Source organism: Lepus europaeus, chromosome 13, assembly GCF_033115175.1.
Source record: "Lepus europaeus isolate LE1 chromosome 13, mLepTim1.pri, whole genome shotgun sequence".
Lineage (NCBI taxonomy): Eukaryota > Metazoa > Chordata > Mammalia > Lagomorpha > Leporidae > Lepus > Lepus europaeus.
Window position 1 is genome coordinate 59,168,284 of NC_084839.1, and position 27,523 is coordinate 59,195,806.

Below are 27,523 nucleotides of genomic sequence, written 5' to 3' on the forward strand. Positions count from 1 at the left end.
CAATTTCTCAGTGTCCTGAGAGTCAACATTTTATCTTTTCCATAATTCTTCTTGAGTTGTAAATTAAAGATATCTTATATAGATTGCATGAATCATAATAGGTTTTCTTTAGGGACTGTTTTTTTAGTATGTTCCCAATTTTGACAATATATTAATACTAAAAAATAATTATCTGAGACAACTCTTTAGGCAGAAATATAACAATAATACCTTGTTACCTAAAATCTTGGTGTTATAAATTTATAAGATTTACTCATTTATTTATTTGAAAGGCAGAGTTACAGAGAAGCAGAGGCAGAGAGAGGTCCAAGGGTCCTCTATCCACTGGTTCACTCCCCAAATGGCTGCAATGGCCAGAGCTGGGCCAATTCAAAGCCAGGAGCTTCTTCCAGGTCTCCCATGTGGGTGCAGGGGCCCAAAGACTTGGGGCATTTTCCACTGTTTTCCAGGACATAGCAGAGAGCTGGATCAGAAGTGCAGCGGCCAGAATTCAAACCCATGCCCATATAGGATGCCGGTGCCACAGGCAGTAGCTTTACCTGCCATGCAACAGCGCCAGCATCCCTGTTATAATCTTTTTAACATGTTCATTGAATACTTACTGCAGGCCAAGCCCTGTGTTGGCATTTTCTCATTGTAGAACTCTTGGATCTACCTAGTTGCATTTGGACTACCTCTTAAAAGCTCATTGAATTAATATTAAATAAATATTTATTATGGGTGTTCTGTGAGTTGGGCCAAGTCCCATAAGTATGAACTTCCTGGAGGAGCTGGACTACACTGAGTTTTCCTCTCTACTAAACTGAAAGTTATTTCCAGAATTTTATCCAAACAACATGCTGTCCATTTTGGAAATGTAGTAAAATGGAATAAGAATATGAAAATGCAAAAAAAAAAATAGTTAAGTAAGAAAAATATCCCCAGTAAGGACCTTTTGGCATATTTCTGATTTTCCTTATCTTGTAAGTTACATAAAGCAATTTCTCATTGGCTATGATTTCTAACTATTAATATCAATATTTATCACAACTATATGAAATAAAGATGCAAGAGCAAGAATGTCTAGATGCATTTTAAATTAAATGAATAAGAAAAAATAAACTAGATATTTGGCAAATATACAGATATATTTCACCACTGTATGTGACATATTCTCCTACCCTCTCCCTTTTAAACAATTTCCAATCTATCTTTTGAAAATAAACATCTGAGATCCCTATGGAAAAAATTATCTACTGAGCAAAGATAGAGAAATCCAAGACAGGCAGAAGGGAGAGGGATATCGGAACTACAGACTAGAGGAAGGAAAGCAAAAAGAACAGCCTGACTATAATTCTGACACACATTTTAAAAGTATTAAGGACTATACCTGGATAGATGAGTTGGGGTGACAAAAAAAAAAAATACACATGATGTCTCATGTGAGAGAGGAAGGAATAGACACTTTTGTCTACCAGACCCCAGAGTATATGAAATTTTGATCAGTTGGAAATCTGGACATATTCCACATGTGAAGTTAGACTGAATTTTACAATGACTGCATTGTGAGATCCAACATAAGCAAATACAGCAAAGCTGTTCTTTATGTTGACAAATACTATACAGTAAAAAAACATATGAAAGCAATTATTTGATATTTGATCAACATTAACATTTTTGTCATTCAATCTTCAGTGTGGTAATTCAAAGATATCTTCAAAAGACTCAATAAAATGTACTTCATGCATACTCTAGCCCATTTATGAGATATATTTCAAGTCTGACCTTCTCTCTCTGGAGTAAGCTTTTGTCTGAGAAGGTGGTTTACAATGGCACTCATGCTGATAAAGCACTGGTGGCCCACAGTGTCCCAGTTCATGCTGCTCAGGATGTTAATTGCCTCACAGATCTCATCGCAGTGAACGTACTGAAAAATGAGGTCTACCAGGCCCAGCTGTCCTCGAGTGAAGACACCTGTGACAAAATACGTAAAACCGTTAATCTTTTAGAATAAAAAGAGCAACTAAAACAGAGTTAACTTTTCCATAAAGGAAGGAAAACAGTACTCATTTCTTACATAAAGTGCTAGAAATATGGAACTGATTCCCTTCAGAGCTAATACTTGCTATGAAGTATCTTGGCATAACATAAACACATTTGTTTATTTTTTAACATAAAAGAAAATCCACTTTTAATGTTAGAGTATTAAACAAAGATTGGGGGAGAAGCATTCTTTTCTGGTTTTATTTTATCATCTTTTATCAATATGGCTGATTTCATCTGAAATTAACAATTTTACTAACAATTTCTGTGTACAAAAATGACAAAAGCACTCAGGCTTTAAAACAAGCTTTTGTTCTGCTTTGTTTCCTAATCTTTTAAAAACTAGCTGGCTGCAAAATCTTTTCTTCTTCAGCCAATCTACAAAAATTTCACAGTACAAATAGCATAAAACTAATGAGGAAATGTGAAATTACTTTGTAAGTTAGTAGTATAAAATATTACCACAATTCTTTTATTACTATAACCATTATCACTGAACAGGAATGATTATAGGCTTCAGGATTTTAAAAAATATATTAGTTCATGAGAAAGATGCTGAAATTCTTCATACTAACTTCAAGTCACATCAAAATGAAAACTTGTGCTATTTAACAGGACTCAACTTGATAGGGAATCTGGGGAATTGCCCTAATTGTATTAAGTAGTAAAACTATACTATTCCTTTTGTGTTGGGAAAAATCAACAAATGTGACTACCCGAAAACCTTTATGAGGCTGTAATCAAGCACTGGAAGTCCTCATAAATCAGGGTGGCTTCTTGGCAGTAGATATTAATGTGTGGGAACTTTTCAGAAAGATCTGAAATCTGTTGACTCCATCTACACCTTAAGCAATACTTTTAGTAGCAACAGAGAGAACTGATCTGTTGGGGAAAAAAGCTAGCATACACTCATAATCAAATAGTTCAAAGATGATAAAGACAAAGTTAAAAAAACAACCACACTGAAAAAAAGATACATGACTAAAGAGAAACAAAGATACAGGTGATTACAGAGTTTGCATCTCAATTTATGCAAGCTGGAAAACCTTTTTCAAGAGCTAAAAGGTAAAATAAATTAACCCTTGTAATTAAGGATCCAAAACTGATGAAGAAACAATTCTTAAATGCACCTAATTAACAGTGCTCTAAAATAATATAGCAAAAAGAGAAAAATGACAGAACTAAAAGGACAAATAGAGCAACATTTTTAGTTTAAGATTTTAGTACTTCTTTTTCACTAGTCAGGAGAACTAAACAGAAAATCAGCAAAATCAAAAAATATTTGAAAGACATAGCCATGAATTTGACTTAATGAACATTTACAAAACACTTCATTCAAGAACAAAAAAACACACATTTTTAAGTGCACACAAAACATTAAACAAGATAGAGCATATTATGGGAAATAAAATAAGCCTTCATATATTTCAAAGTTTTAAAATCATACAGAGTAGGTTCACTGACTAAAATAGAATTAAGTTAGATATCCTATAATAGAATTAAATTAGATATAAAGAATAGAAATATATCTTAAAAATCCCCAAATTCTTAGAAGTTAAGCACTATGTTTTTAAATAACCTCTGGTTCATAAAAGAATCACTAAGTATATTAGAAAATATTTTGAATTGAATTAAAATAAAAATATAACATCAAAATTTTTGAGATGTAACTTTTACATTGATTAGAGGAAAATTTCTAGCTTTAAATATTTCAATTATAAAAGAATAAGTCTAAAATCAGCAATCCAATCTTCCTCATTAAGAACCCAGGGAGGGACCACGGCTGTGGCACAGAGGGTAAAATTGCCATCTGCAACTTCAGCATCCCATATGGGTGCCAGTCCAAAACCTGACTGCTGCACTTCTGATCCAGCTCCTTGCTAATGTTTCTGGAAAACCAGCAGATGGCCCAAGTGCTTGGGCTCCTGCACCCATATGGGAGATCTGGAGGAAGTTCTTGACTCCTAGCTTCAGCCTGACCTAGCTCCAGCTATTACAGCCATTTGGGGAATGAACCAGAGGATAGAAGGTATTGGTATCTCTCTCTCTCTCTCTCTCTCTCTCTCTCTCTCTCTCTCTCTCTGGCAACTGACTTTCAAATAAATAAATAAATACATCTCTAAAAAAAAGAAAAGAACCTAGGAAGGGGTGGGAGTTGTGGCATAGGGGGTTCAGGAACCTCTTTTAAGATGCTCACATCCCAGATTGGAGTACCTGGGATCAAGTTTCACTTGTGCATCTGATCTAACTTTCTACTAATGTACACCCTGGGAAGACAACAAATGATGGCCCAAATACTTGGGTTCCTGCTACCCACTTGGGAGACCTAGGCTCTTGACATTGGTCCGCCCCAGGCCAGCTACTGCAAACATTTGGGTGAGTGAACCAACAGATGAAAGATTTCTCTCTTTCCCTCTGTCTTCTTCTCCCTCTCTGTTACTCTCCCCTGCAAATAAATAAATAAATCTTTAAAAAGAAAAAAAGAAACATGGCGAGGGGGAGATTTAGGCTATTCTCTGAATGAGTTGATGATGAATGCCAGAAGACTTGGATCTAAGCTAAAGGACAGTAGTCCAATTACCGAACTTCCAGCAAGTGGGCATTTTCAAAGTCATGATCTTCTTGGAAAGGCTTTTCTTTCTGCAAAATGAACTTTTACTCAGTCGCCCTCTTGAATTATCAGGAAAATATTTCAGCTTAATCAAGATAAAATGAATTTTCCCAAACTGAGAAACATTCAGAGTCTGTTCTACTAAAATTATAAATGGAATTCAAGGCAGTGAAGCAGGTTCAGAGTCTTCCATTTCTTATGAGCTCAACCATACAATGGGTATTTTGAGAGGTAATGATGAGACAATTAGATTTCAAGATATCCTTAATGATCCACCACAGGAGAATTACAATTGATGATGGAACATAAATTTACTGTAATACAATACCCTGTTCATGAAAGCAAAAGGGCCTGCATTTTGTTGATATTTGTCTTCTTACTATAATTTGATGTATGTAATATCAAAAATACTGACACATTAAAAAAAAAAAAACAACAACAACCCAGGAAAGAAGAGCAAATTAGACCCGAAATAAAAACATAGCAGGAAAAAAGTAATAAAGATAATAAATAGAAAATACAGAAAAATCAGTGAACTCATTTTTGAACAGAAACTGGTTCTCTGAAAAGATCAGTAAGATTAAGAATCTTTTGCCTAAATTGAGAAAGAAAACACAATTACCAATATCTAGAACTATCGCTCTAAAACTATAAACACTTATATAACTATACAAACCAAATATAACTTAAATGAAATGGATTTATTCCAAGGCCCAAGCTAGTGAAAACTCACTCATGAGAAGAGGCAATAGATTGCCTGAACAGTTTTTTTTTTTTTTTTTTTTTGGACAGGCAGAGTGGATAGTGAGAGAGAGAGAGAGACAGAGAGAAAGGTCTTCCTTTTTGCCGTTGGTTCACCCTCCAATGGCCACTGCGGCCGGTGCATCGCGCTGATCTGAAGCCAGGAGCCAGGTGCTTCTCCTGGTGTCCCATGCGGGTGCAGGGCCCAAGCACTTGGGCCATCCTCCACTGCCTTCCCGGGCCATAGCAGAGAGCTGGCCTGGAAGAGGGGCAACCGGGATAGAATCCGGCGCCCCAACCGGGACTAGAACCCGGTGTGCTGGCGCCACAAGGCGGAGGATTAGTCTGTTAAGCCACGGCGCCAGCCCTGAACAGTTTTACATCATTTAAATTTGAGCCCAGTGTTTAAAAACCCTGAAACACACATACATATATCCAGATGACCTCACTGGTAAATTCTGTTAAATTAAAAGAATACTATAAACTATACACAATTCAAACTTTAAGAGCAAGGGAGTACCTTTCAGCTTATTTTGTAAGATTAGCATTATTCTGACAGCAATAATGACAAAGATATTATAAGAAAACAGGGGACCAGAACAGTGACACAATCAGTTAAGCTAACAATTATGATTCTGGCATCCCATATTGGAACGTTGGTTTGAGTTCCAGCTATTCTGCTTCTGGTCTAGCTTCCTGTTAATGCACCTGGGAGAGCAACAGCAAATGGCCCAATAGTTGAGTCTCAGCCACCCACATAGGAGATAGGCTGCTGGCTTTAACCTTGCTCAGCCTGGCTGTTTGGGGAATCAACCAGCAGATAAAAGATCTCTTTCTGTCTGTCTGCTGTCTCTTTCTCTGTCACTCTGCTTTCAAATAAATAAATCTTTTAAAAAAGAAGAAAAAACAAAAACACAGATCAATATCCCTATAAACGAATATAAAAAGCTGTAACAACATATTGGTAAATCCAGAAATATATAATAAAAGATTTAAAACATCATGAAAAAAAGAGATATCACAAATGCCAGACTGGCGAGATAACCAAACAAGCATGCAAAGAGCATGCCTGCTCTTCTATAGGAAGAACCAGAACAACAAATAAATAAATAACTGCATTTCAAGGTAAGTGGCCAAGAAAGAACCCTAGAAGCTAGCAAGGGAGAAACAGAAGCCCAGTAAGACATAGAGATCTGAGATAGCAGCATAGAAAGAATAAGGCACACCGGCAACTGTGACTCCAGTTCCCTAGCCAAGGGCACCTCCTCTCCCACCATTGCAGGGGAAAGGTTAAACAGGATAGTACAAGTAGAGCCCAGACAGTCATGCTGGAGGGCAACACCATATTAATACTTTGCCCTCAACTCCACCACTGAGCCTGAGGGTGTGTGATCCACATTCCACACACCTCAACCTTCAATGTTGCCACTATTGGCCTGCCCATGGCTCATGGTTCTAGTTGGCCTGAATGTATGCAGGCCACATCCCCCACCACTGCTGACAATGCTAAGGAAATGGCCACTATACACCATGTTCTTGGCAGAACTACTGTCATTGCTAGAACTGTCACACAGTAGATGGCCCCAGCTTCACTGCTTTGTGCACACATTCACCCAGGCCACTTCTGTAAGGTTCTCCAACCCTGCTTCCATATGCATCATGCCCAAGTCATCGAATATAGCTGAACAAACCATAGAGAGATAATACAATGGCTCTAAAGTAGAACCAAATAAACATACCCTAACAATTCAACACTCTCAGACTTATCTTCAGAAGAAACCTACTGACTACAAAAACTACCTTATAAATGTGGCAGAAACAATTTACTCACCAGAAATCCAAATTCCAACGTCAAGATACAAAAGGTATGAAAAGCAAGGTAATAGGATACCTCCAAAGGAATACAATAACTAGGAACAGAGCCCCAAAAAAGAATACTCATGAAAGAATTCAAAAAAATGAGTCTAGCCGGCGCCGTGGCTCAACAGGCTAATCCTCCGCCTTGCGGCGCCGGCACACCGGGTTCTAGTCCCGGTCGGGGCACCGATCCTGTCCCGGTTGCCCCTCTTCCAGGCCAGCTCTCTGCTGTGGCCAGGGAGTGCAGTGGAGGATGGCCCAAGTGTTTGGGCTCTGCACCCCATGGGAGACCAGGATAAGCACCTGGCTCCTGCCATCGGATCAGCGCGGTGCGCTGGCCGCAGCGCGCTACCGCGGCGGCCATTAGAGGGTGAACCAACGGCAAAGGAAGACCTTTCTCTCTGTCTCTCTCTCTCTCTCACTGTCCACTCTGCCTGTCAAAAAAAAAAAAAAATGAGTCTAAGGAGACTCAAAAAGACCCAAGAGATTACAGAAAGACAATTGAATTCATAAATGAATGAGAAATTTACTCAAGAATTAAAGATCATGAAAAAGAATAAAAAATTTTGGAGATTAGAACTTAAAATTTTAAAGAACTTAAAATCAAATAAAAAATACTGTTCAAAGCGTCAACAACAGAGTAGATCAAGCAGAATAAAGAATATATGAAAAGATGATCTTTTGAAATATCCCAGACAAAAAAAAAAAGAATAAAGACAGCCCCCATACATATGGAACACCATTAAAGGCATACGTATTTGAATTTTGGGGGTCCTAGAAGACAAAGAAAGGGGAAAAACCATAGAAAAGCTATTGAATGAAATAGTAACTGAGGGGCCAGTGCTGTGGCGCAGGTTAATGCCCCAGCCTGAAGCGCCGGTGTCCCATGTGGGCACCGGTTAGAGACCCGGCTGCTCCACTTCCAATCCAGCTCTTTGCTGTGGCCTGGGAAAGCAGTGGAAGATGGTCCAAGTCCTTGGGCCCCTGCACCCGTGTGGGAGACCCAAAAGAGGCTCCTGGCTTCAAATCAGCGCAGTTTCTGCCGTTGCAGCCAATTGGGGGAGTGAACCAGCAGATGGAAGACCTCTCTCTCTCTCTCTCTCTCTCTCCCTCTCTCCCTCCCTCCCTTCTCCTCTCTCTGTGTAACTCTGACTTGAAAATAAATAAATAAATCTTAAAAAAAAAAAAAGTAGTAGTAGCTGAAAACTTCCTTAATGTTAGGAATGGATACAGACTTCTAGGTATAGGAGATCCATGACCAAACTGGACATGGCCAGAAATATTCTTTTTTTGTTTTTGAAAGAGTTAGATAGTGAGAGAGACAGAGAGAAAGGTCTTCCTTCCATTGGTTCACTCCCCAAATGGCGGCCATGTGTGGCGCACTGCACTGATCTGAAGCCAGGAGCCAGGAGCCTCCTCCTGGTTTCCCATGTGGTGCAGGGGCCCAAGCACTTGGGCCATCCTCCACTGCCCTCCTGGGCCACAGCAGACAGCTGGACTGGAAGAGGAGCAACCGGGACTAGAACCCGGCACCCATACGGGATGCCGACGCCGCAGGCAGAAGACTAACTAAGTGAGCCATGGCGCCGGCTCCGAGAAATATTCTTACATTAAAGTCAAACCATCAGAAATATAAGACAAAGAGAATTCTAGAAACTGCAACAGAATAGCACCAAGTCACATTTAAACAATAGACCAGCCTTAGAAAAGATGCCTAAGAGAACCAAACATTCAAAAGTAAATGAAACTATCATCATGAAAACATGTGAAAGTATAAAATCCACTAGAGGAGAAGAAATACAAAAAGGAAATAGAAAAAAATCAAACCTTACCAGTATAGTAAACCACAAAGATGAACAAGGGAGTAAGAAAAAAACAAAGGATATTGAAGACCAACAGAAGAAAATAAAATGACAGAAGTGTTTACTTATCAATAATAAAATTAAAAAAACTGAATGTAACTGGACTAAATTTTCCTAATGAAAAGATACAAACTGGGGAATTAGAAATACGGGCATGTGGGATGCTGACGTGGGGTGGGCCCTTTCCTGCAGACCCTGGAAATTCTGGCTGCCACCTTGTCACAGTTCTGTGCTTTGAGGTGGAAGATGGAGAGACACAGTAGAGTTCAGACACAAAAGTACTAGGGCTGGCCACTGGGTTACAAGAGATGTGGTCTAAAGGATGCAATGACTATGAAAGATTTCTAAGAGAACAAGCATCTCCTCACAGTCACCCTGGTGATGGCTACCACAGAATAGTTAATATTGTACTAAAGAAATCATCACTTCTAGACAGACTTGGTGAAGGAAGTGACAATAGATATTACAGTCATATTGATTACCAAGAATATGATGAATACCACAGTTTTTCTCATCATGGAAGAAGTGGTCTCCTCACAGAAGAGCTGACTCTGGCTACTAGTGGGCAAGTGATGATCACTCTGCAACCCAGCTGTCTGAATACAGGGAGAGGCAAACAACAGAGCCCTTACTCCCTCTTCCTCCAGAGGCCCTGTGACAGAAAGCTCCCTACTTCACAAGGAACATGAGATGGCTTTAGAAAAAAAGGTTTCTCCTCTTCCCATTACATCAGAGATTGGTCTAATATAAAAGAGAGGCACTTTGGGCCAGCACTGTGGCAATAGTAGATTCAGTATCTGTCTGTAGCACCAGCATCCTTTGTCAGTGCTGGTTCAAGTCCCAGCTGCTCTATTTCTGATCCAGCACCCTGCTGATGGCCTAGGAAAGCAGTAGAAGATGGCCCAAGTGCTTGGGCTCCTGGCTCCTGGCTTTGGAGTGGCCTAGCTCCAGCCATTGCAGGGTTCAACACTGGGGAGTGAACCAACAGATAGAAGAACTCTCTCTTCCTCTGTCTATAACCCCGCCTCTCAAGTAAATAAATACATCTTTAAAACGAGAGAGAGGGAGGAAGGGAGAGAGAGAGAGGTACTCCATTTCCTCAGAGAATCACCTGTATAGGCAGCAGGATTCTCCCCATTGCAGATCCACTTTCCAGCTACTCTCTGGAAAGAAGAAAAACATACTCTTTCCATCAGTCTTGGCACAGAAATAAAGACACATGTCCAGTCTTTGAAAACATCAAGATACTGCACCTTCAAGTTCTTCAGCAGTTCCGTCATCAAAGATGCTGGACAAACCCAGCAGGCTGAGAAGGAAATTGTTAGGACTATGAGCAAGTAAGCTGCTGAGAAGATGGAGAAGGCAGAAGAAAGCAACTTGCCAGAAATTTCTGAGTATGAGGCAGGATCCATGGCACCATTATTCACTGAGCAGCCAGAGGAACCTGAATTCAATACAACTAGGGGGATTCAATACAACTAGGGGGACAGAACTATTTGAAGACAGTTAACCACTCACTCTAAAGCAACAGCAACCAAAACAAAAGAGACTGAGCAGATTTACCAGCAAGATTGTGAAACCTTCAGGATGGTTCTCAAAATGCAGAGAAAGATCCTTCTTTAAAAAAGTCCATACGGTTTGCACAATGGCAGAATTAACGGTAAACAGGCAAGCAAAGCGTTGAGGAGCTTAAGCATTTCATCACAGAGTATGACACTTCTGCTAAAGAGTTCAGAGTCTTTTAGAAAACTCTGTGCTCAGAAAAGTGTTTCTTGATCCTCCCATCCCTGGATTGTATAAATCCTTAATATATGGCATTTTTGCAGTAGAGAGACATACTTTATGATAGTTGAACACATTTCCATATCAAATAAAGTTCTAAAATTAAACATCTCAACTGAACAGTCTCCACCTGCAGAGCCACTCATCCATAATCTTCCCCAACAAAGTAATGCTCGGACACTTAGTTTTTCAAGCTTTGAGAGCACAGTCCTGGGAAGCCATGTTCTGTCCTCATGCTGTGGTGTCCTTCTCATGCGTGGTTTTCTGTTTGGTCACAAGTGTGAGGCACAGGTCATAGATTTTCCAGTTCAGCTGTAGATGCCATGGGAGAATGTTAGAACTCTGAGTTGCAGTTTTCTTGGCATCTTACTTGTTTTCCTTGGGCTATGTGACTTAATATGTTGAAGTGTACTGCCTAATAAATGGAACACTTGGATGTCTTAGAGAACAATTCTCACTCAGTGATAAAACAGAGCACTTAAAATCTTGGCAAGACGCCTCAGAATAAAATCCCTTTTTCCCACTGAATGGACTCAGTGTCTCATCATGAAAATAATACTGAATGCCTGACGACTCTCAAACTGTTTCGATTCTTAAACATACAAGATTCATGGAAGGCAGTGTGAGGTGAAAGAAACAGGATATTTGAAAAAAGACAGTCCATGCAAACATAAAAGAAAAGTAAGTAGGACTAGTTACACTGGCCAAAACAGACTTGAAGACATAATTTTGCATATATATAATGACCAAAAGATCAATTTGGGGCCTGCGCCGTGGCTTACTTGGTCAATCCTCTGCCTACAGTGCTGCCATCCCATATGGGTGCTGGATTCTAGTCCCGACTGCTCCTCCTCCAATCAGCTGTCTGCTGTGGCCCAGGAGGGCAGTTGGAGGGTGGCCCAGGTGCTTGGGCTCCTGCACCCGCGTGGGAGACCAAGAAGAGGCACCTGGCTCCTGGCTTCAGATTGGCACAGCACTGGCTGTTGCGGCCATTTGGGGAGTGAACCAATGGAAGGAAGACCTTTCTCTCTGTCTCTCTCTCTCACTGTCTATAACTCTACCTGTCAAATAAAGAAATAAATAAATTTTAAAAATTAAAAAAAGATCAATTCAACAATGTAAATATCTTGCTTGTGCACTTAATGCCAAAGCACCTAGTTTTATTAAAAAATATTCAAGCTAAAGAAATGAGAACTATACATTTAGTACAATGGTTAAGACGCTGCTTGGGACACTCACATCCCATATCAGAATGACCAGGTTCAAATCCAGTTACACTTCTGATTCCAGCTTCTTTCTAATGTGCATCCTGGGAGGCAGCAGGTGATGCTCAAGCAGTTGGATACCTGTTACTCATGTGGTAGACCTGAACTGAAAACCTGGCTCCCAGCTTCAGCCTGGCCTAGCCCCAGCTGTTGCAGGCACCTGAGGAGTGAACCAGCAGATAGAAGATCACTTTCTGTTTGTCTTTGTCTCTGTCTCTCTGCCTTTCAGATAACATTGAAAACAAACAAATAAATAAATAAAATTTAAAGGGGGACAGAATAATGGAGGACTTCAACACTTCACTTTTATCAGGGGACAGATCATGTAGTCAAAACTCAACAGAGAAACAGAATTAAACTATACTATAGATCAAAGAGACTTAACAGAAATTTACTGAACATTCCATCCAACAGCTGCAAAATACACATTGTTTCGATTAGGATATGGAACATTCTCCAGGACAGACCACTTATTAAGCCCCAAACCAAGTCTCAACAAATTCAGAAAAATCAAAAATGTATCATGTACCTTTTATGACCACAATAGAATAAAGCTAGAAATTAAAAACAAAAGAAATTTAAGAAATTATGCAAATAGAGGCTAAACAATATGCTAATGAACAAACAGTGGGTCAGTGAAGAAGTTAAAAAGAAAATTTTAAAATTTCTGGAAACAGAGACTGCCATTGTGTCCCATGGGCTTAAGCTACCGCCTGTAACACCAACATCCTATATGAGCACTTGTTCCAGAGTCAGCTGCTCTGCTTTTGATCCAGCTCCCTTCTAAAGCCCTTTGGAAAGCAGCAGGGGATGGCCCAAGTGTTTGGGCCCCTGCCACCCATATGGGAGACTCAGAAAAGTTTCTAACTCCTGGGTTTGGCCTAGCCAAGCCCTAGAAGTTGCAGCCATTTCGGGAGTGAACCAGAAGATGCATTATCTTTCTCTCTCTCTCCACTTCTAACTCCTTTCAAATAAATAAACCTTTAAAAAAAAGAGAACCACCCCCCCCAAAAAAAAAAAAACAACACAGAAGATCAATGAAGAGTTGTGCTTTTTTTCTGGAAGACAAACAAAACTGAGGAACCTTTACCTAGACTAAACAACAAGATCTACAAACACAAGATTTCATTTAAACATATGAAAACCAATCAATACAATCCACCATATGATGAAGTAAAAAGAAAAAAACATAAAATAATTTTAATAAATGCAGAAAAAGCACCTGAAAAAAACACTCAATATCCACTAAAGGTAATTTATCTCAGTGGGCCAGAAATGGAAGGGAACTTCTTCAACCTTAATAATATTATATTTATATTGAAGAACTGAATGCTTTCATCTAAGATTGGAAACAAAGCAAGAATGTCTTCAGTTATTACTTCTATTTAAAACATATTTTACCGGATGCCCTGGCTAGTATACCTAGAGAAGAAAATGAAATAAAAAGCATACAGTTTATATAAGAAGGTGTAGAAGTTTTTTTTTTTTTTCAAAGATTTATTTATTTATTTGCAAGTCAGAGTTACACAGAGAGAGGAGAGGCAGAGAGAGAGGTCTTCCATCCATCCGATGGTTCACTCCCCAGATGGCCGCAATGGCCGGAGCTGCGCCAATCCAAAGCCAGGAGCTTCTTCTGGGTCTCCCATGCGCGTGCAGGGGCCCAAGGACTTGGGCCATCGTCTATTGCTTTCCCAGGCCATAGCAGAGAGCTGGATCTGAAGAGGAGCAGCCAGGACTAGAACCGGCACCCATATGGGATGCAGGCGCTTCAGGCCAGGGTGATAACCCACTGAGCCACAGCGTTGGCCCCAGATGTAGAAGTTTTAAATCCATTTTTTTTATTATCATCTATATAGTAAATACTAAAGAATTTACAAAAAAAAAAGATCTCAATGAGTTTAATACAATAGCAGAACAAAGGTTCTATGTTTTGAAAATTTATTTCTACATAATACCAATGAATAACTAGGTAATATAATAAAAGCACTTTTTCAATAACATCTAAAAGCGTGAAATACTCAGGAATAAAGTTAATAAAATACTTACAAGATCTTTACACTTAAACTATAAAACACTTCAGAAAGAAAGTAATGAAGACCTACACAAGAGAGTTACTACTGTTCATGAATCAGGAGGCTCAATCTTGCTAATTTTTTATTCCGTCCCAAAATGATTGACATACTCAATATAATCACAATCAGGGCTGGCACTGTAGCTTAGCAGGTAAAGCCACCGCCTGCAGTGCCAGCATCCCATACAGGCATTGGTTCAAGTCTTGGCTGCTCTACTTCCAATCCAGCTCTCTGTATGGCCTGGGAAAGCAGCAGAAAATGGCTCAAGTTCTTGGGCCTCTGCACCCACCTGGAAGACCCAGAAGAAGCTCCTGGCTTCTGGCTTTGGATTGGCCCAGCTCTGGCTATTGTGGCCATTTAGGGAGTGAACCAGTGGATGGAAGACCCCTCTCTCTCTCTTTCTCTCCCTCTGTAACTCTGCCTTTCAAATCAATAAATAAATCTTTAAAAATATATATAATCACAATCAAAATCAGATCAGGTGTTTTTGTAGAAACTAATCAGTTTAAAATCTGTATAGAAATGCAAAGAATTTAGAGAAGCCAGGACAACATAAAAAAAAAAAAACAAAGTTGAGAGACTAATGGGACTGATTTCAAGACTCACAGTAATTAAGAAAGTTATGGTACTTGCTTAAGTACAGGTATATGGCACTTGATCTTAGCCAAAAAGCCGAGAAGTGATAAGTACAAGTATATTGCTTAGCGGAAAAGAATGAAGTCTATTAATAAACATATACAATATGGTCAAGGCATTTCAACAGGCGAAAAGGATATTCTTTCCAACAACTGGTGATAGAACAATTGATATTTAAAGAATTAATTTCAATCCACATCTTATATCATATGCAAAATAACTTGAAATACACCATTAACTGAAATGTGGCAGCTAAAACTTTAAAACTTCTAGAAGAAAATCCTAATGACCCTGAATTAGTTTTCAAAGATACTACACGAAAAGTACAATAAATAGATTAAGGAATTGGATTCCATTAAAATGAAAAACTTCTACATAAAACATACCATTAAGAAAATGAAAAGGTAAACTATGGGCTTGAAGAAAATATTCACCACCCAAGCATCTTGCAAAGGCGTTGTATTCAGAATATATAGTGAACAACAACAACAACAAAAAAACTCTTACAACTCAATAGTAAGGGAATAAATAATCTGAGTAAGTCTAGGCAATAGATTTGTATATGTGCTGCCGAAGTGAGCACATAGGCAATAGATTTGAAGATATACTTTAGCAAAGAAAATATATGGCAATTAAGCACATGAAGAGACACTCAACTTGAACAGACATCAAGAAAATGAAAACTGACTCCACTACACACCCACTAGAATTGCTAAATTAAAAAGACCAATAATATAAAGTGTTGGGATGTGGAGCAACTTAAATTTCCATAAATTGCTGACACTCAATGGTATAATTACTTTACAAAATAGTCATTTTCTTCTGAAGTTAAACATACAATTAGCATATGGTCCAGTCATTGTCCTCTCTGAAGTTATTCCCAAGAGAAATGAAAATAAGTTTTCATTGGCTGGCGCCGCGGCTCAATAGGCTAATCCTCCACCTGCGGTGCTAGCACCCTGGGTTCTAGTCCCGGTTGGGGCGCAGGATTCTGTCCCGGTTGCTCCTCTTCCAGGCCAGCTCTCTGCTGTGGCCAGCGAGTGCAGTGGAGGATGGCCCAAGTGCTTGGGCCCTGCACCCCTTGGGAGACCAGGAGAAGCACCTGGCTCCTGGCTTCGGATCGGCACAGCGCGCCAGCCATAGTGGCCATTGGGGGGTGAACCAATGGAAGAAAGACCTTTCTCTCTGTCTCTCTCTCTCACTGTCTAACTCTGCCTGTCAAAAAAAAAAAGTTTTCATACAAAAACTAAATACATTAAATTATACAGAATTTTCAGCCATATCAGCTTAACCCTGGAAACAACTCAAATGTCCACCAACACGGGATAGAATAAAAAAATTGTGGAATATCTGTAGAATTGAATACTACTCAGTAACATAAAGGAAAATTTTGCATATACACACTAATATGAAAGACTCTCAAAATTAATGCTAATTACAAGTACCAAGATTCAAAAAAATCTATATAATTCAATTTCTATAAAATTCTAGAAAAAATAATCTATAATGACAGAAAGGATATCACTGTTTGTAATCTTTGAGAGAAGTGAGGATTAACTAGAAAGGCCTTTGGAAGACATTTTTGGAATGACAGAAATGTTCCAGATCTTGATTATGGTGGTAATCATGTAGGTTTGTTTGCTGTTAAAAACTCGTTGAAGTATACATTTTAAATGGGTGTATATTATTTATGTAAATTATATATCATTTAAGCTTGGTTTAAAAATTCATCACCATTCTAGTTGGGAGAATGTAGGATGCTTTCTGATACAAAAGTTCATTTCAAATGATATGAGATTCAATTTTAAGATGACTAGGCACTTAATAAATAATCTGCCACTTCTTTCCAGTAATACTAATTATCACTTGGTTAAAGCGTAATATTGATATAACTTATTACAAATAACTCTTTTGGGGAGGAAATAAACCTTCAAAATTCTAAAAGAAAAACTTGTACTTTTTTAAGATTTATTTTATTTATTTGAAAGAGGCAGAGACAGGTCTTCCATCCACTGGTTCACTCCCCAAATGAGCACACAGCTGGAGCTGAGCTGATCTGAAGCCAGGATCCAGGAGCTTCTTCCAGGTCTCCCATGTGGGTGCAGGGATCCAAGGACTTGAGACATCCTCTGCTGCTTTCCCAGGTGCCTCAGCAGGGAGCTGGATCAGAAGTAAAGCAGACGGGTCTCAAACTGGCACCCATATGGGATGCTGGCTCTACAGGCTGGGGCTTTAACCCGCCGTGCCACAGTGCTATTCCCAAATCTATATTTCTTGAAAAGTTTCTTTGAAAGAGTGACACTTGAAGCCAGCACTATGGCAAAGCAAAGAAGATGCCAGCTACCCATATGGGAGCTGGTTCAAGTCCTAGTTGCTCCGCTTCTGATCCAGCTCTGTGCTAACGCACCTGGGAAAATACTGAAGAAGGCCAAAATGCTTGGGCCCCAACACCCACATAAGAGATCAGGAAGAAACTCGTGGCTTCTGGCTTAGGATCAGCCCAGTTCCAGCCATTGTAGCTATTTGGGGAGTGATGGAAGATCTCTCTGTGTCTCTCCTCTCGCTGTGTAACTCTGCCTTTCAAATAAAATAAAATAAATCTTTAAAAAAAAAGGGAGAGTCATACACATCATCTGTGATTCTCAAAATTCTATGGAGAGGGGATGCTAGCTTTAATTCTTGTTTAACATTATCAGTTCAACATTTTAACTTTTTCCCAACTTTGCAAGCTGAAGATACTGGGGAGACACGCGGGGCAGATGGAATACTATTAATACCACCATGGAAGGAGTGATGGTGAGAACACATGCCATGGTTGGGAAGCTTCTCTAGTGTGGCACAACTGAGAAACAAAAACAGGCTTAACAACCACTAAAGCATTTCAAGATGGAGAACCCATGACCAAATCTGCACTGTTAGAATGACCATTCTAGTAGCAGTTCAGGGGATTAGCTGGATTATGGAATAGAAAGATTAGGAAGCAGAAGAGTACAAATAGAGGGTCTCTGCTTGATTGTGATAAAACAGGAAAGGTCTAGATTAAAGTAATGACAGTGAGGCTGAACTGAATGAGATATTTTGACAGTATTTAAAAGACAGAACTGATGAGATTTGGTCACTGATTATATGTGGAATTAGGATTGAAGGGAGGATTCTAGTATGACTTCCATCTGAATAATTTTGCCATCTAACAGAGAATACAAGAAGAACAGCAGGTTTGTGGAGAAAATGGTGACTTTATATCTAATCATGAGTTTGAGGCACTTGTGTCTATCCAAGAACAGGTATCTGCAAGCCAGGAAAAAATGTGGATATGGAACCAGGAGTGGCCTGGGATGGAGCCAGAAACAGGAGTGTCTTGTTCTGCTTACTGATGCTATAACAGAACACCACCACAGCCTGGGTAAATTACAAACAATTGGAGTTTGTTTGGCTCACAGTTCTGGAGGCTGGGAAGAGCCACATCTAGTGAGGGTCTTCTTGTTTTATAAAATACAGCAGAAGGACAAGCAAAAACATGCCTGACAGAGAGGAAGACTGAGGACCAAACTTAAACACACTATGAGGATAACTAACTCTCAATAGTGGTTTTAATCCATTACTAACTGGAGTCCTCATACCCTAATCACATCTTATTACTGACAAGTAAATTTCAACATGAATTTTGCAGAGGACATTCAAAGCATAGCAAAATAGTTAAATTAAAAATAAACTCTCAGTGCTGACATAGGGTAAAGCTGCTGCCTAGGACACTGACATCCTGTACAGACACCAGTTCGAGTCCCACTGCTCTAATTATGATTCAGCTCCCGGCTAATGTGCCTGGAAAGCAGTGGAGGATGGCCCAAGTGCTTGGGCCCCTGCACCCAAGAGGGAGACCTGCATGAAACTCCTGGGCTCCTCGCTTTGGACTTGCCCAGCTTCAGCTACTGTGATCATTCAGGGAATAAACCAGCATATGGAAGATCTCACTCTGTCTCTCTCTCTGTTTCTTCCTCTCTCCATAGCAATGCCTTTCAAATAAATAAATAAATCTTAAAAAAAAATAAATAAAATACGAGCGGCAAGATGGCGGAATAGGCAGGGAGCACACTATTAGTCCGGGGGAGAGACACGTTAATAAAAGTGGAGATACTGCAGGGTCAAGGAAGAGTAGGGGATGAAACAGCAGAGGAAACTCTTCCGGAACTAGTGATTCACAGTGGACCTGCCTGGAGAGCGTGGGAGCCCAAGTTCGGGACACCAGCAGCAGACTCAACACACCAGCGCTGGAACGCGAGGTGAGCTGAACCTCAATAGCCAGAGACACCAGCAGGCAAGCGGAAAGAGGAGGCTAGAGGGAACGAGGCTTGAAACTCCTTGGGGAAAAATTCACCAGGCTAACTAGAAGAGAGAGAGGAAAAAAAAAAAAGTGACCGATACAGACACAAGTTTCTCTCTCTCCACTCACCTCTCAAAGGCGAGCAAGACAGAGCAGGCGCCATTTTGGACATACGTCATAAGCAGGGCGACCTCAGGTCTGCACCGGCCCTGAGCCTAGAAGAAACACTGGATTCTGGGGGGAGGGGTGAAATAACAGGAGATTAGGATCTAACTTGGCAACCCAGTGGGAGACTGCAGGAGAATTGGAGCCCACACTGAGGGCAGCAGAGATTCCCTGTGTGGTCCTTGGGAAAGAGCTTCCAATCTCTGGCTCCTGTGGGTATATCATTTGCCTGCTAACTACCTCCAATTACGTTCAGCTGTGCGGAATTCCTTCCCTTTTGAATCAAAAAAAAAGAAAGAGAGATTTACCACACCTAACCTGGGAGTGTCATCTTTGACACACCCTCAACCCTGAGGAACCAAACACAGCTCTCAGTCCACACTCATCTCAAGCCTCTAAGGCTCCACTGAAAGCAGACAGTCCACTTAATATAGAGCCATAGTGTAACAAGAAAAAACACCACAGTGAAGAAACCAAATATCTCCAACATGCCAAACAACAAACGCAAAAACCAAGCTAACAAGAACAAGGAAGACACTATGACGCCCCCAAATGAAAAAGACACCCCAATTCAAGATTATGAAGATGATGAGATCGAAGAAATGCAAGAAGCAGATCTCAAAAAATTGATAAGAGAATTAAGAAGTTCTCAAAAACAAATTCTTGAAATACAGAAATCCTTAATGGACAAGATAGAAAATCTCTCTCATGAAAATGAAATATTAAGGAGGAATCAAAATGAAATGAAACAACTAGTGGAACAAGAAACTGGGATAGTGATGAGAAATCATAATGAAATGAAGAATTCAATAGATCAAATGACAAACACATTAGAGAGCCTTAAAAACAGAATGGGTGAAGCAGAAGAGAGAATATCAGACTTAGAAGACAGAGAACAGGAAAGGAAACAGGCAAACCAAAGAAAAGAAGAAGAAATTAGAAATCAAAAAATATTATCGGGAATCTACAGGATACTATTAAAAAACCCAACATTCGGGTTCTAGGAGTTCCTGAAGGCATGGAGAGGGAGAAAGGGTTAGAAGGCATTTTCAGTGAGATACTAGCAGAAAATTTCCCAGGTTTGGAGAAGGACAGAGGTATCTTAGTACAGGAAGCTTATAGAACCCCTAATAAACATGACCAAAAGAGATCCTCACCACGACATGTTGTAATCAAACTCACCACAGTGAAACATAAAGAAAAGATCCTAAAAGGTGCAAGAGAGAAACGTCAGATTACTCTTAGAGGATCTCCAATTAGACTCACAGCAGACTTCTCATCAGAAACCCTACAAGCTAGAAGGGAATGGCGAGACATAGCCCAGGTACTAAGAGAGAAAAACTGCCAGCCCAGAATACTATATCCTGCAAAGCTCTCATTTGTGAATGAAGGTGAAATTAAGACTTTTCATAGCAAACAGAAACTGAAAGAATTTGTTGCCACTCATCCTGCCCTGCAAAAGATGCTTAAAGATGTGTTACACACAGAAACACAGAAACATGGTCACCAATATGAAAGAAGGTAAAGGAAGGAAACCTCACAGCAAAAGATCACAGGAAGCTCAACTTCTCTTTGACATAGAATTAAACTCTGATGCTCTGTTAAAGCAATGTGTTAATCTATTATGTTCTCTTGATGTCTGTTAAATTCTAATTGTCCAAAAACAGCTGAATTTTTATTAAGAGCTATGGGTTATTTAAATATGTGCTTATTTTCAAAGATTTGAATAATCACCTTGTAACAATGATCAAATTTGGTCTATGTTATGTCATGATTTTAAGAAATCTTATTTCAACCAGATATTTTGGATTTTGAGCCTTCTTGGCATTCTTGACAGGCATTCAAAAAATCAAAGTTTCAAACAATCTGGTCTCTAAAATGTCCAGTAAATCCTGGACTTTGGTTTTTCCAGTTTGGGCCCAACTGAAAAAATTGAAGGACCTATGTCTCTCATCTTATAGAGACACCAACTAATCAGTCTATTTGGATTATATTAGAAGGACTGTCAAGATGTGATGTGGTACCAGACTTTAACTTTCTATAATGGAAAATGCTATTAATACAAATGTTTGAGAATTAAAAAGTCTAATGATCTTGTGTTACTAGACATGATAGTTATCTTAATGAGAAAGCCCCAGAGGCCTAAAGGGTTAAATACTTGTAAAATCCTACAGGTGCTTTCAAAAATACTGTGAAGTAAGCAAGTGCCTCTTGTTGGTTGATGAGTTTATAATTTTAAACATGGCGACTTAAAGTCTTTTGTCATCCATAGTTATATATGATTTGCTGCTCATAAAACTAAAGCGTTGTTGGTTCTGTGTTTAGCTGTCCTCCTATAGGTTCCTATGGACTTTTTCCAGCCACTTTTATAGTATTCAGTACTTTGGGAGGATGGCTCTGTAAACAAATGAAGCCAATAATGTATTAACAGTACCAACTGAGAGAAAGTATGGTTAACTGAGGTTACTAAAAACAAAAAGCAATTCAAATCAATTGGCAATCTACAAAAACAGTTAAAGATTTTAAAAGCTATTATTAACATTGCTATATTGGTCTATTATGCTATGTTATATGTGTGTACATATTGTATGTCCACATGGGGAAATTTTATTAAGAGTTTTATTTTAAATGGCTTATAGATAAGATTGTCCATAAATTTAAGCTGCTAAAATCAATCAAAGATACATTTTAATTTGTGTGACCTGAATCTATGTATCATATGTTTTAAATGTGTTGGTAGAAAGAAACTAAAAACATTTTAGATGGTTGTGCTTAAGTTTACTGGCTAAACAAACTACACCATGTTAGATATTTAAGAGGTGTTTTCAAATACATGATTCTTAAAATTTATAGAAGGCATTGGACCTTCTGGTAAATGTTTTCTTAAGTTGTTATCTAATGGTTGAAACGGTTTGCTAAGTATTCATGTAATATTGCTATTGTCAGCAAGCGATCTAGGACTTGCTCCCTCATTTCTCTATTCTAAGCCCAACTTGTTCTTTCATTTCTCTATTCTCTTCAAGGTAGGAAACTAATTCTATTATAAAGGAATCTGTAGGATGCACAATTTAATCTTTAGACCTTATAAAAGAGATGGCTAACATTTTTCTGTAATAGCATAGCCAAAATAAGAACTTAAATAATAATCTCATAGCTAGATTCACTTCGCCATCAGCGAAGTATACAGTAAGTAGAAATAACCTCCCTTTCAGACCAAAGGGAAAGAAAGTTTTAAAGTGAGAATATAATTTTCCTCATGGGCATTGTCTACCTTAGAAAAACGACTACAGAACATGCCTGTGACCATAGACTTGTAGTTCAAGCCACCGAAGATTAGAGATGGGACACGGGCACTCCCTTGACTTGCATCCTCTGGTCTGCTTTAACACAAACCAGGAGGAAAAGAAAGCTCGGCATCAGAAGCAATGGGTGGCAGGCCTATTAATGGCTGATCTGTACAGTGATCTGCCCTCAAGGAGACCCAACAGGCCAGTCCACTGCAGTGGCTTTCAATGTGGTAAGCCTGGGCTTCAGCAGAAGTCAGCTTGTGAAGAGCCCTGGCAGCTCTGCCAAGAGTTGGATCACTGGAGGTGGACCTGCCCTGGAGTCGAAGGATGCCCAGGTCAGAGCCACAGATCTTATTGGCTCTAAGCTGAAAAGCCCTTCACTCAGCCCAACTTCCAAAGTGACCACTGCAGCTGAGGGGACGGCCAAGCAGGGTCAGCAACATTGCAGGCAGAACTGTAAAATTCCTGTTAGAGATGCCACCTGCCTTTACCCAGCCAGCTCTCCTCCCAGGCCAGCCAAGTAATGAAAGTCAACAGAGTGCCTTCCCCTAGGAGGTTCACACCTCCCTTAGGATATACCCCATGTGAAGAGATAGATAGGCCTGGGCCTCTGAATTTAAAGGGCCTAAAGCCCACCAGATTATTATCAAGCCCCTTCTATCAGGTTCTATTTGCCTCTCAATCAGAAAACTTAATTGTAGCTTGGACAGCACCTTTCTTGGCTCCTCTAATAATGACTCTGTCCTTTGTTCTAGGCCCTGTCTAGTGCACTTGGGCCTCATTCCTTTGTAATCATAACCTCTACTCTACCACCAATGGCTCTACTCCCAACCTGTGTGTACTGAAGGTCCTCTTCCCCACTTAATGCTGTATAATTGTTCAAACCTGGTTAATGCCACTCTTAGGATCATTGGTTGCTATCTTCACTCTGTCTTTTATGACCTTGTCTAAATATGATCAGAGTCGGCAAACTTGGAAGGCTTCCATAGCCTTGGCAACTCATGACGAGAGCCTAGGATGGTTACTGGCACCATAAACTAGAGTGTCAATTTGTTGGGTCAACAACAGGAGCCACTGTGCACTTGCTCCTCATGTGGGATCTCTGTCCTTAATGTGTTGTACATTTTGATTTAATGCTACAACTAGTACTCAAACAGTATGTTTCACTTTGTGTTTCTATATGGGTGCAAACTGTTGAAATCTTTATACTAAATTGATCTTCTGTATATAAAGAGAATTGAAAATGAATCTTGATGCAAATGGAAGGGGAGAGGGAGCAGGAGAGGGGAGGGTTGCGGGTGGGAGGGAAGTTATGGGAGGGGGAAGCCATTGTAATCCATAAGCTGTACACTGGAAATTTATATTCATTAAATAAAAGTTAAAAAAAAATCAACAGCCTTTGTATACACAGGCAATGCCACGGCGGAGGAAGAACTTCTAAGATCAATCCCGTTCACAATAGCTACAAAAACAATCAAATACCTTGGAATAAACTTAACCAAGGACGTTAAAGATCTCTACGATGAAAACTACAAAATCTTAAAGAAAGAAATAGAAGAGGATACCAAAAAATGGAGAAACCTTCCATGCTCATGGACTGGAAGAATCAATATCATCAAAATGTCTATTCTCCCAAAAGCAATTTATACATTCAATGCAATACCAATCAAGATACCAAAGACATTCTTCTCAGATCTGGAAAAAATGATGCTGAAATTCATATGGAGACACAGAAGACCGCGAATAGCCAAAGCAATCTTGTACAACAAAAACAAAGCCGGAGGCATCACAATACCAGATTTCAGGACATACTACAGGGCAGTTGTTATCAAAACAGCATGGTAGTGGTACAGAAACAGATGGATAGACCAATGGAACAGAATAGAAACACCAGAAATCAATCCAAACATCTACAGCTAACTTATATTTGACCAAAGATCCAAATCTAATCCCTGGAATAAGGACAGTCTATTCAATAAATGGTGCTGGGAAAATTGGATTTCCACGTGCATAAGCTTGAAGCAAGACCCATACCTTTCACCTTACACAAAAATTCACTCAATGTGGATTAAAGACTTAAATCTACAACCCAAAACCATCAAATTATTAGAGAACATTGGAGAAACCCTGCAAGATATAGGCACAGGCAAAGACTTCTTGGAAAAGACCCCAGGAGCACAGGCAGTCAAAACCAAAATTAACATTTGGGATTGCATCAAATTGAGAAGTTTCTGTACTTCAAAAGAAACGTCAGGAAAGTGAAGAGGCAACCAACAGAATGGGAAAAAATATTTGCAAACTATACTACAGATAAAGGGTTGATAACCAGAATCTACAAAGAAATCAAGAAAATCCACAACAACAGAACAAACAACCCACTTAAGAGATGGGCCAAGGACCTCAATAGACATTTTTCAAAAGAGGAAATCCAAATGGCCAACAGACACATGAAAAAATGTTCAAGATCACTAGCAATCAGAGAAATGCAAATCAAAACCACAATGAGGTTTCACCTCACCCGGGTTAAAATGGCTCACATCCAGAAATCTACCAACAACAGATGCTGAAGAGGATGTGGGGAAAAAGGGACACTAACCCACTGTTGGTGGGAATGCAAACTGGTTAAGCCACTATGGAAGTCAGTCTGGAGATTCCTCAGAAACCTGAACATAACCCTACCATACAACCCAGCCATCCCACTCCTTGGAATTTACCCAAAGGAAATTAATTTGGCTAATAAAAAAGCCATCTGCACATTAATGTTTATTGCAGCTCAATTCACAATAGCTAAGACCTGGAACCAACCCAAATGCCCATCAACAGTAGACTGGATAAAGAAATTATGGGACATGTACTCCATAGAATACTATACAGCAGTAAGGAACGATGAAACCCAGTCATTTGAAACAAGATGGAGCAATCTGGAAAACATCATGCTGAGTGAATTAAGCCAGTCCCAAAGAGACAAATATCATTTGTTTTCCCTGATCGGCGACAACTGAACACCAAAGGGGAAACCTGTTGAAGTGAAATGGACACTATAAGAAACAATGACCTGATCAGCTCTTGTCCTGACTTTAGATGTACAATGTAATACTTTATCCTTTTTAGTATTTGTTGTTGTTGTTGTTGTTGTTCTAGTACTAGTAGTTGAACTCTGTAATTAACACACAATTATTCTTAGGTGTTTAAATTTTAACTGAAAAGTGATCCCTGTTAAATTTCAGAGTGGAAAAAGAGAGGGAGGAGATGTACAATTTGGGATATGCACAATCTGACTTGCCCCAAATGATGGAGTTAGAAATGTGCCAGGGGATTTCAATACAATCCCATCAAGGTGGCATGTACCAACGCCATCTCACTAGTCCAAGTGATCAATTTCAGTTCACATTCAATGGCTCGGATAGGTCTAAGAATCAAAGGGATCACACAAACAAGACAAGTGTCTGCTAATACTAACTGATAGAATCAAAAAGGGAGAGAAAGATCCAACATGGGAAGTGGGATACACAGCAGACTCATAGAATGGCAGATGTCCTAAACAACACTCTGGCCTCAGAATCAGCCCTTAAGGCATTCGGATCTGGCTGAAGAGCCCATGAGAGTATTGTAGGCATGGAAAGCCAAAATACCATGGAAAAGAAAAAAAGAAGAAGACCTAAATGAAAGATCTCTGTGAGTGAGATCCCAGTGGAAAGAACGGGGCCATCAAAGATGGAGGTACCTTTCTCCGAAGGGAGGAGAGAACTTCCACTTTGACTATGACCCTATCGGAATAAGATCAACGTCAGCGAACTAGAAAGCTTCCATAGCCTGGCAACTCATGACTAGAGCCTAGGGAGATTACTGACGCCATGAACAGGAGTGTCAAATTGTTAAGTCAGCAACAGGAGTCACTGTGTACTTACATCTCATGTGGGATCTGTCCTTAATGTGTTGTCTAATGTGCAGTGATGCTATAACTAGTACTGAAATAGTATTTTTACACTTTGTGTTTCTGCGTGGGTACAAACTGATGAGATCTTTACTAATTATATACTGAATCGATTTTCTGTATATAAAGATAATTGGGGAAAAAAAACCTCGTGTTAAATTGGAAATGGCATAGAAAATTAATTAATTTTAAAAAATATTCTGTAGGATCTCTGTCTTTAATGTGCTGTACACTCTTATTTAATGCTATAACCAGTACTCCAACAGTATTTTTTTTTCACTTTGTGTTGCTATATGGGGGCAAACTGTTGAAATCGTTACCTAATATATACTAAACTGATCTTTTGTATATAAAGAGAATTGAAAATGAATCATGATGTGATTGGAAGGGGAGAGGGAGCAGGAAAGGGGAGGGTTGTGGGTGAGAGGGAAGTTTTGGGAGGGGGAAGCCATTGTAACCCATAAGCTGTACTTTGGAAATTTATATTCATTAAATAAAAGTTTAATTAAAAATAAAATAAAATAAAATAAGCTCTCAACCTGTACAAAATGAGACAAGAGCTAAAAAATGGAATCTTGGAGAGCCTGAAAATTTTCATGAGTAGGTAGAACAATATCATAAAAAATGTGGTATAAAGTTCCAATTCAGGTTCATAGAAGACAAACGTGAAGAGAGTTCTATGACAGTGGAAGTAGTCAACAATCAAGTGCTGGAAAGTCATTAAGAATATAAGTAGGAAGTTACTGGTAAGCTTTCCGAGAGCAGTTCGAGGAGAATCCTGAAGACACAAACCAGAATATAGTGATGACAAGTGAAAAAGCAGATAAAATCAGTGTTCACTATTATTTCAATTTTTTTGGCTACAAAACAAAAGTGAACGTTTAATTTTTAATAGACAGGAAACAATTTTAAGGAAGTTTTGTTTGTTCTTATGATATGGCTTGGATCTGTTTATACACTGATACAGC

The 27,523-nt window shown here is 39.4% G+C and overlaps 1 protein-coding gene and 1 pseudogene across 2 annotated transcripts in view; one reads left to right on the top strand and one right to left on the bottom strand.

The window, feature by feature from the left end:
• WDPCP (WD repeat containing planar cell polarity effector) overlaps positions 1-27,523 on the bottom strand; it is a 654,855-nt gene that overhangs the window by 204,954 nt on the left and 422,378 nt on the right. For both annotated transcript variants that reach the window (XM_062209520.1, XM_062209519.1), the window contains one exon: positions 1,765-1,953. In XM_062209520.1, coding sequence (XP_062065504.1) covers positions 1,765-1,953 — 189 coding nt within the window. The remainder of the gene's footprint in view (positions 1-1,764; positions 1,954-27,523) is intronic.
• Positions 9,402-10,838, top strand: LOC133772962 (periphilin-1-like; annotated as a pseudogene).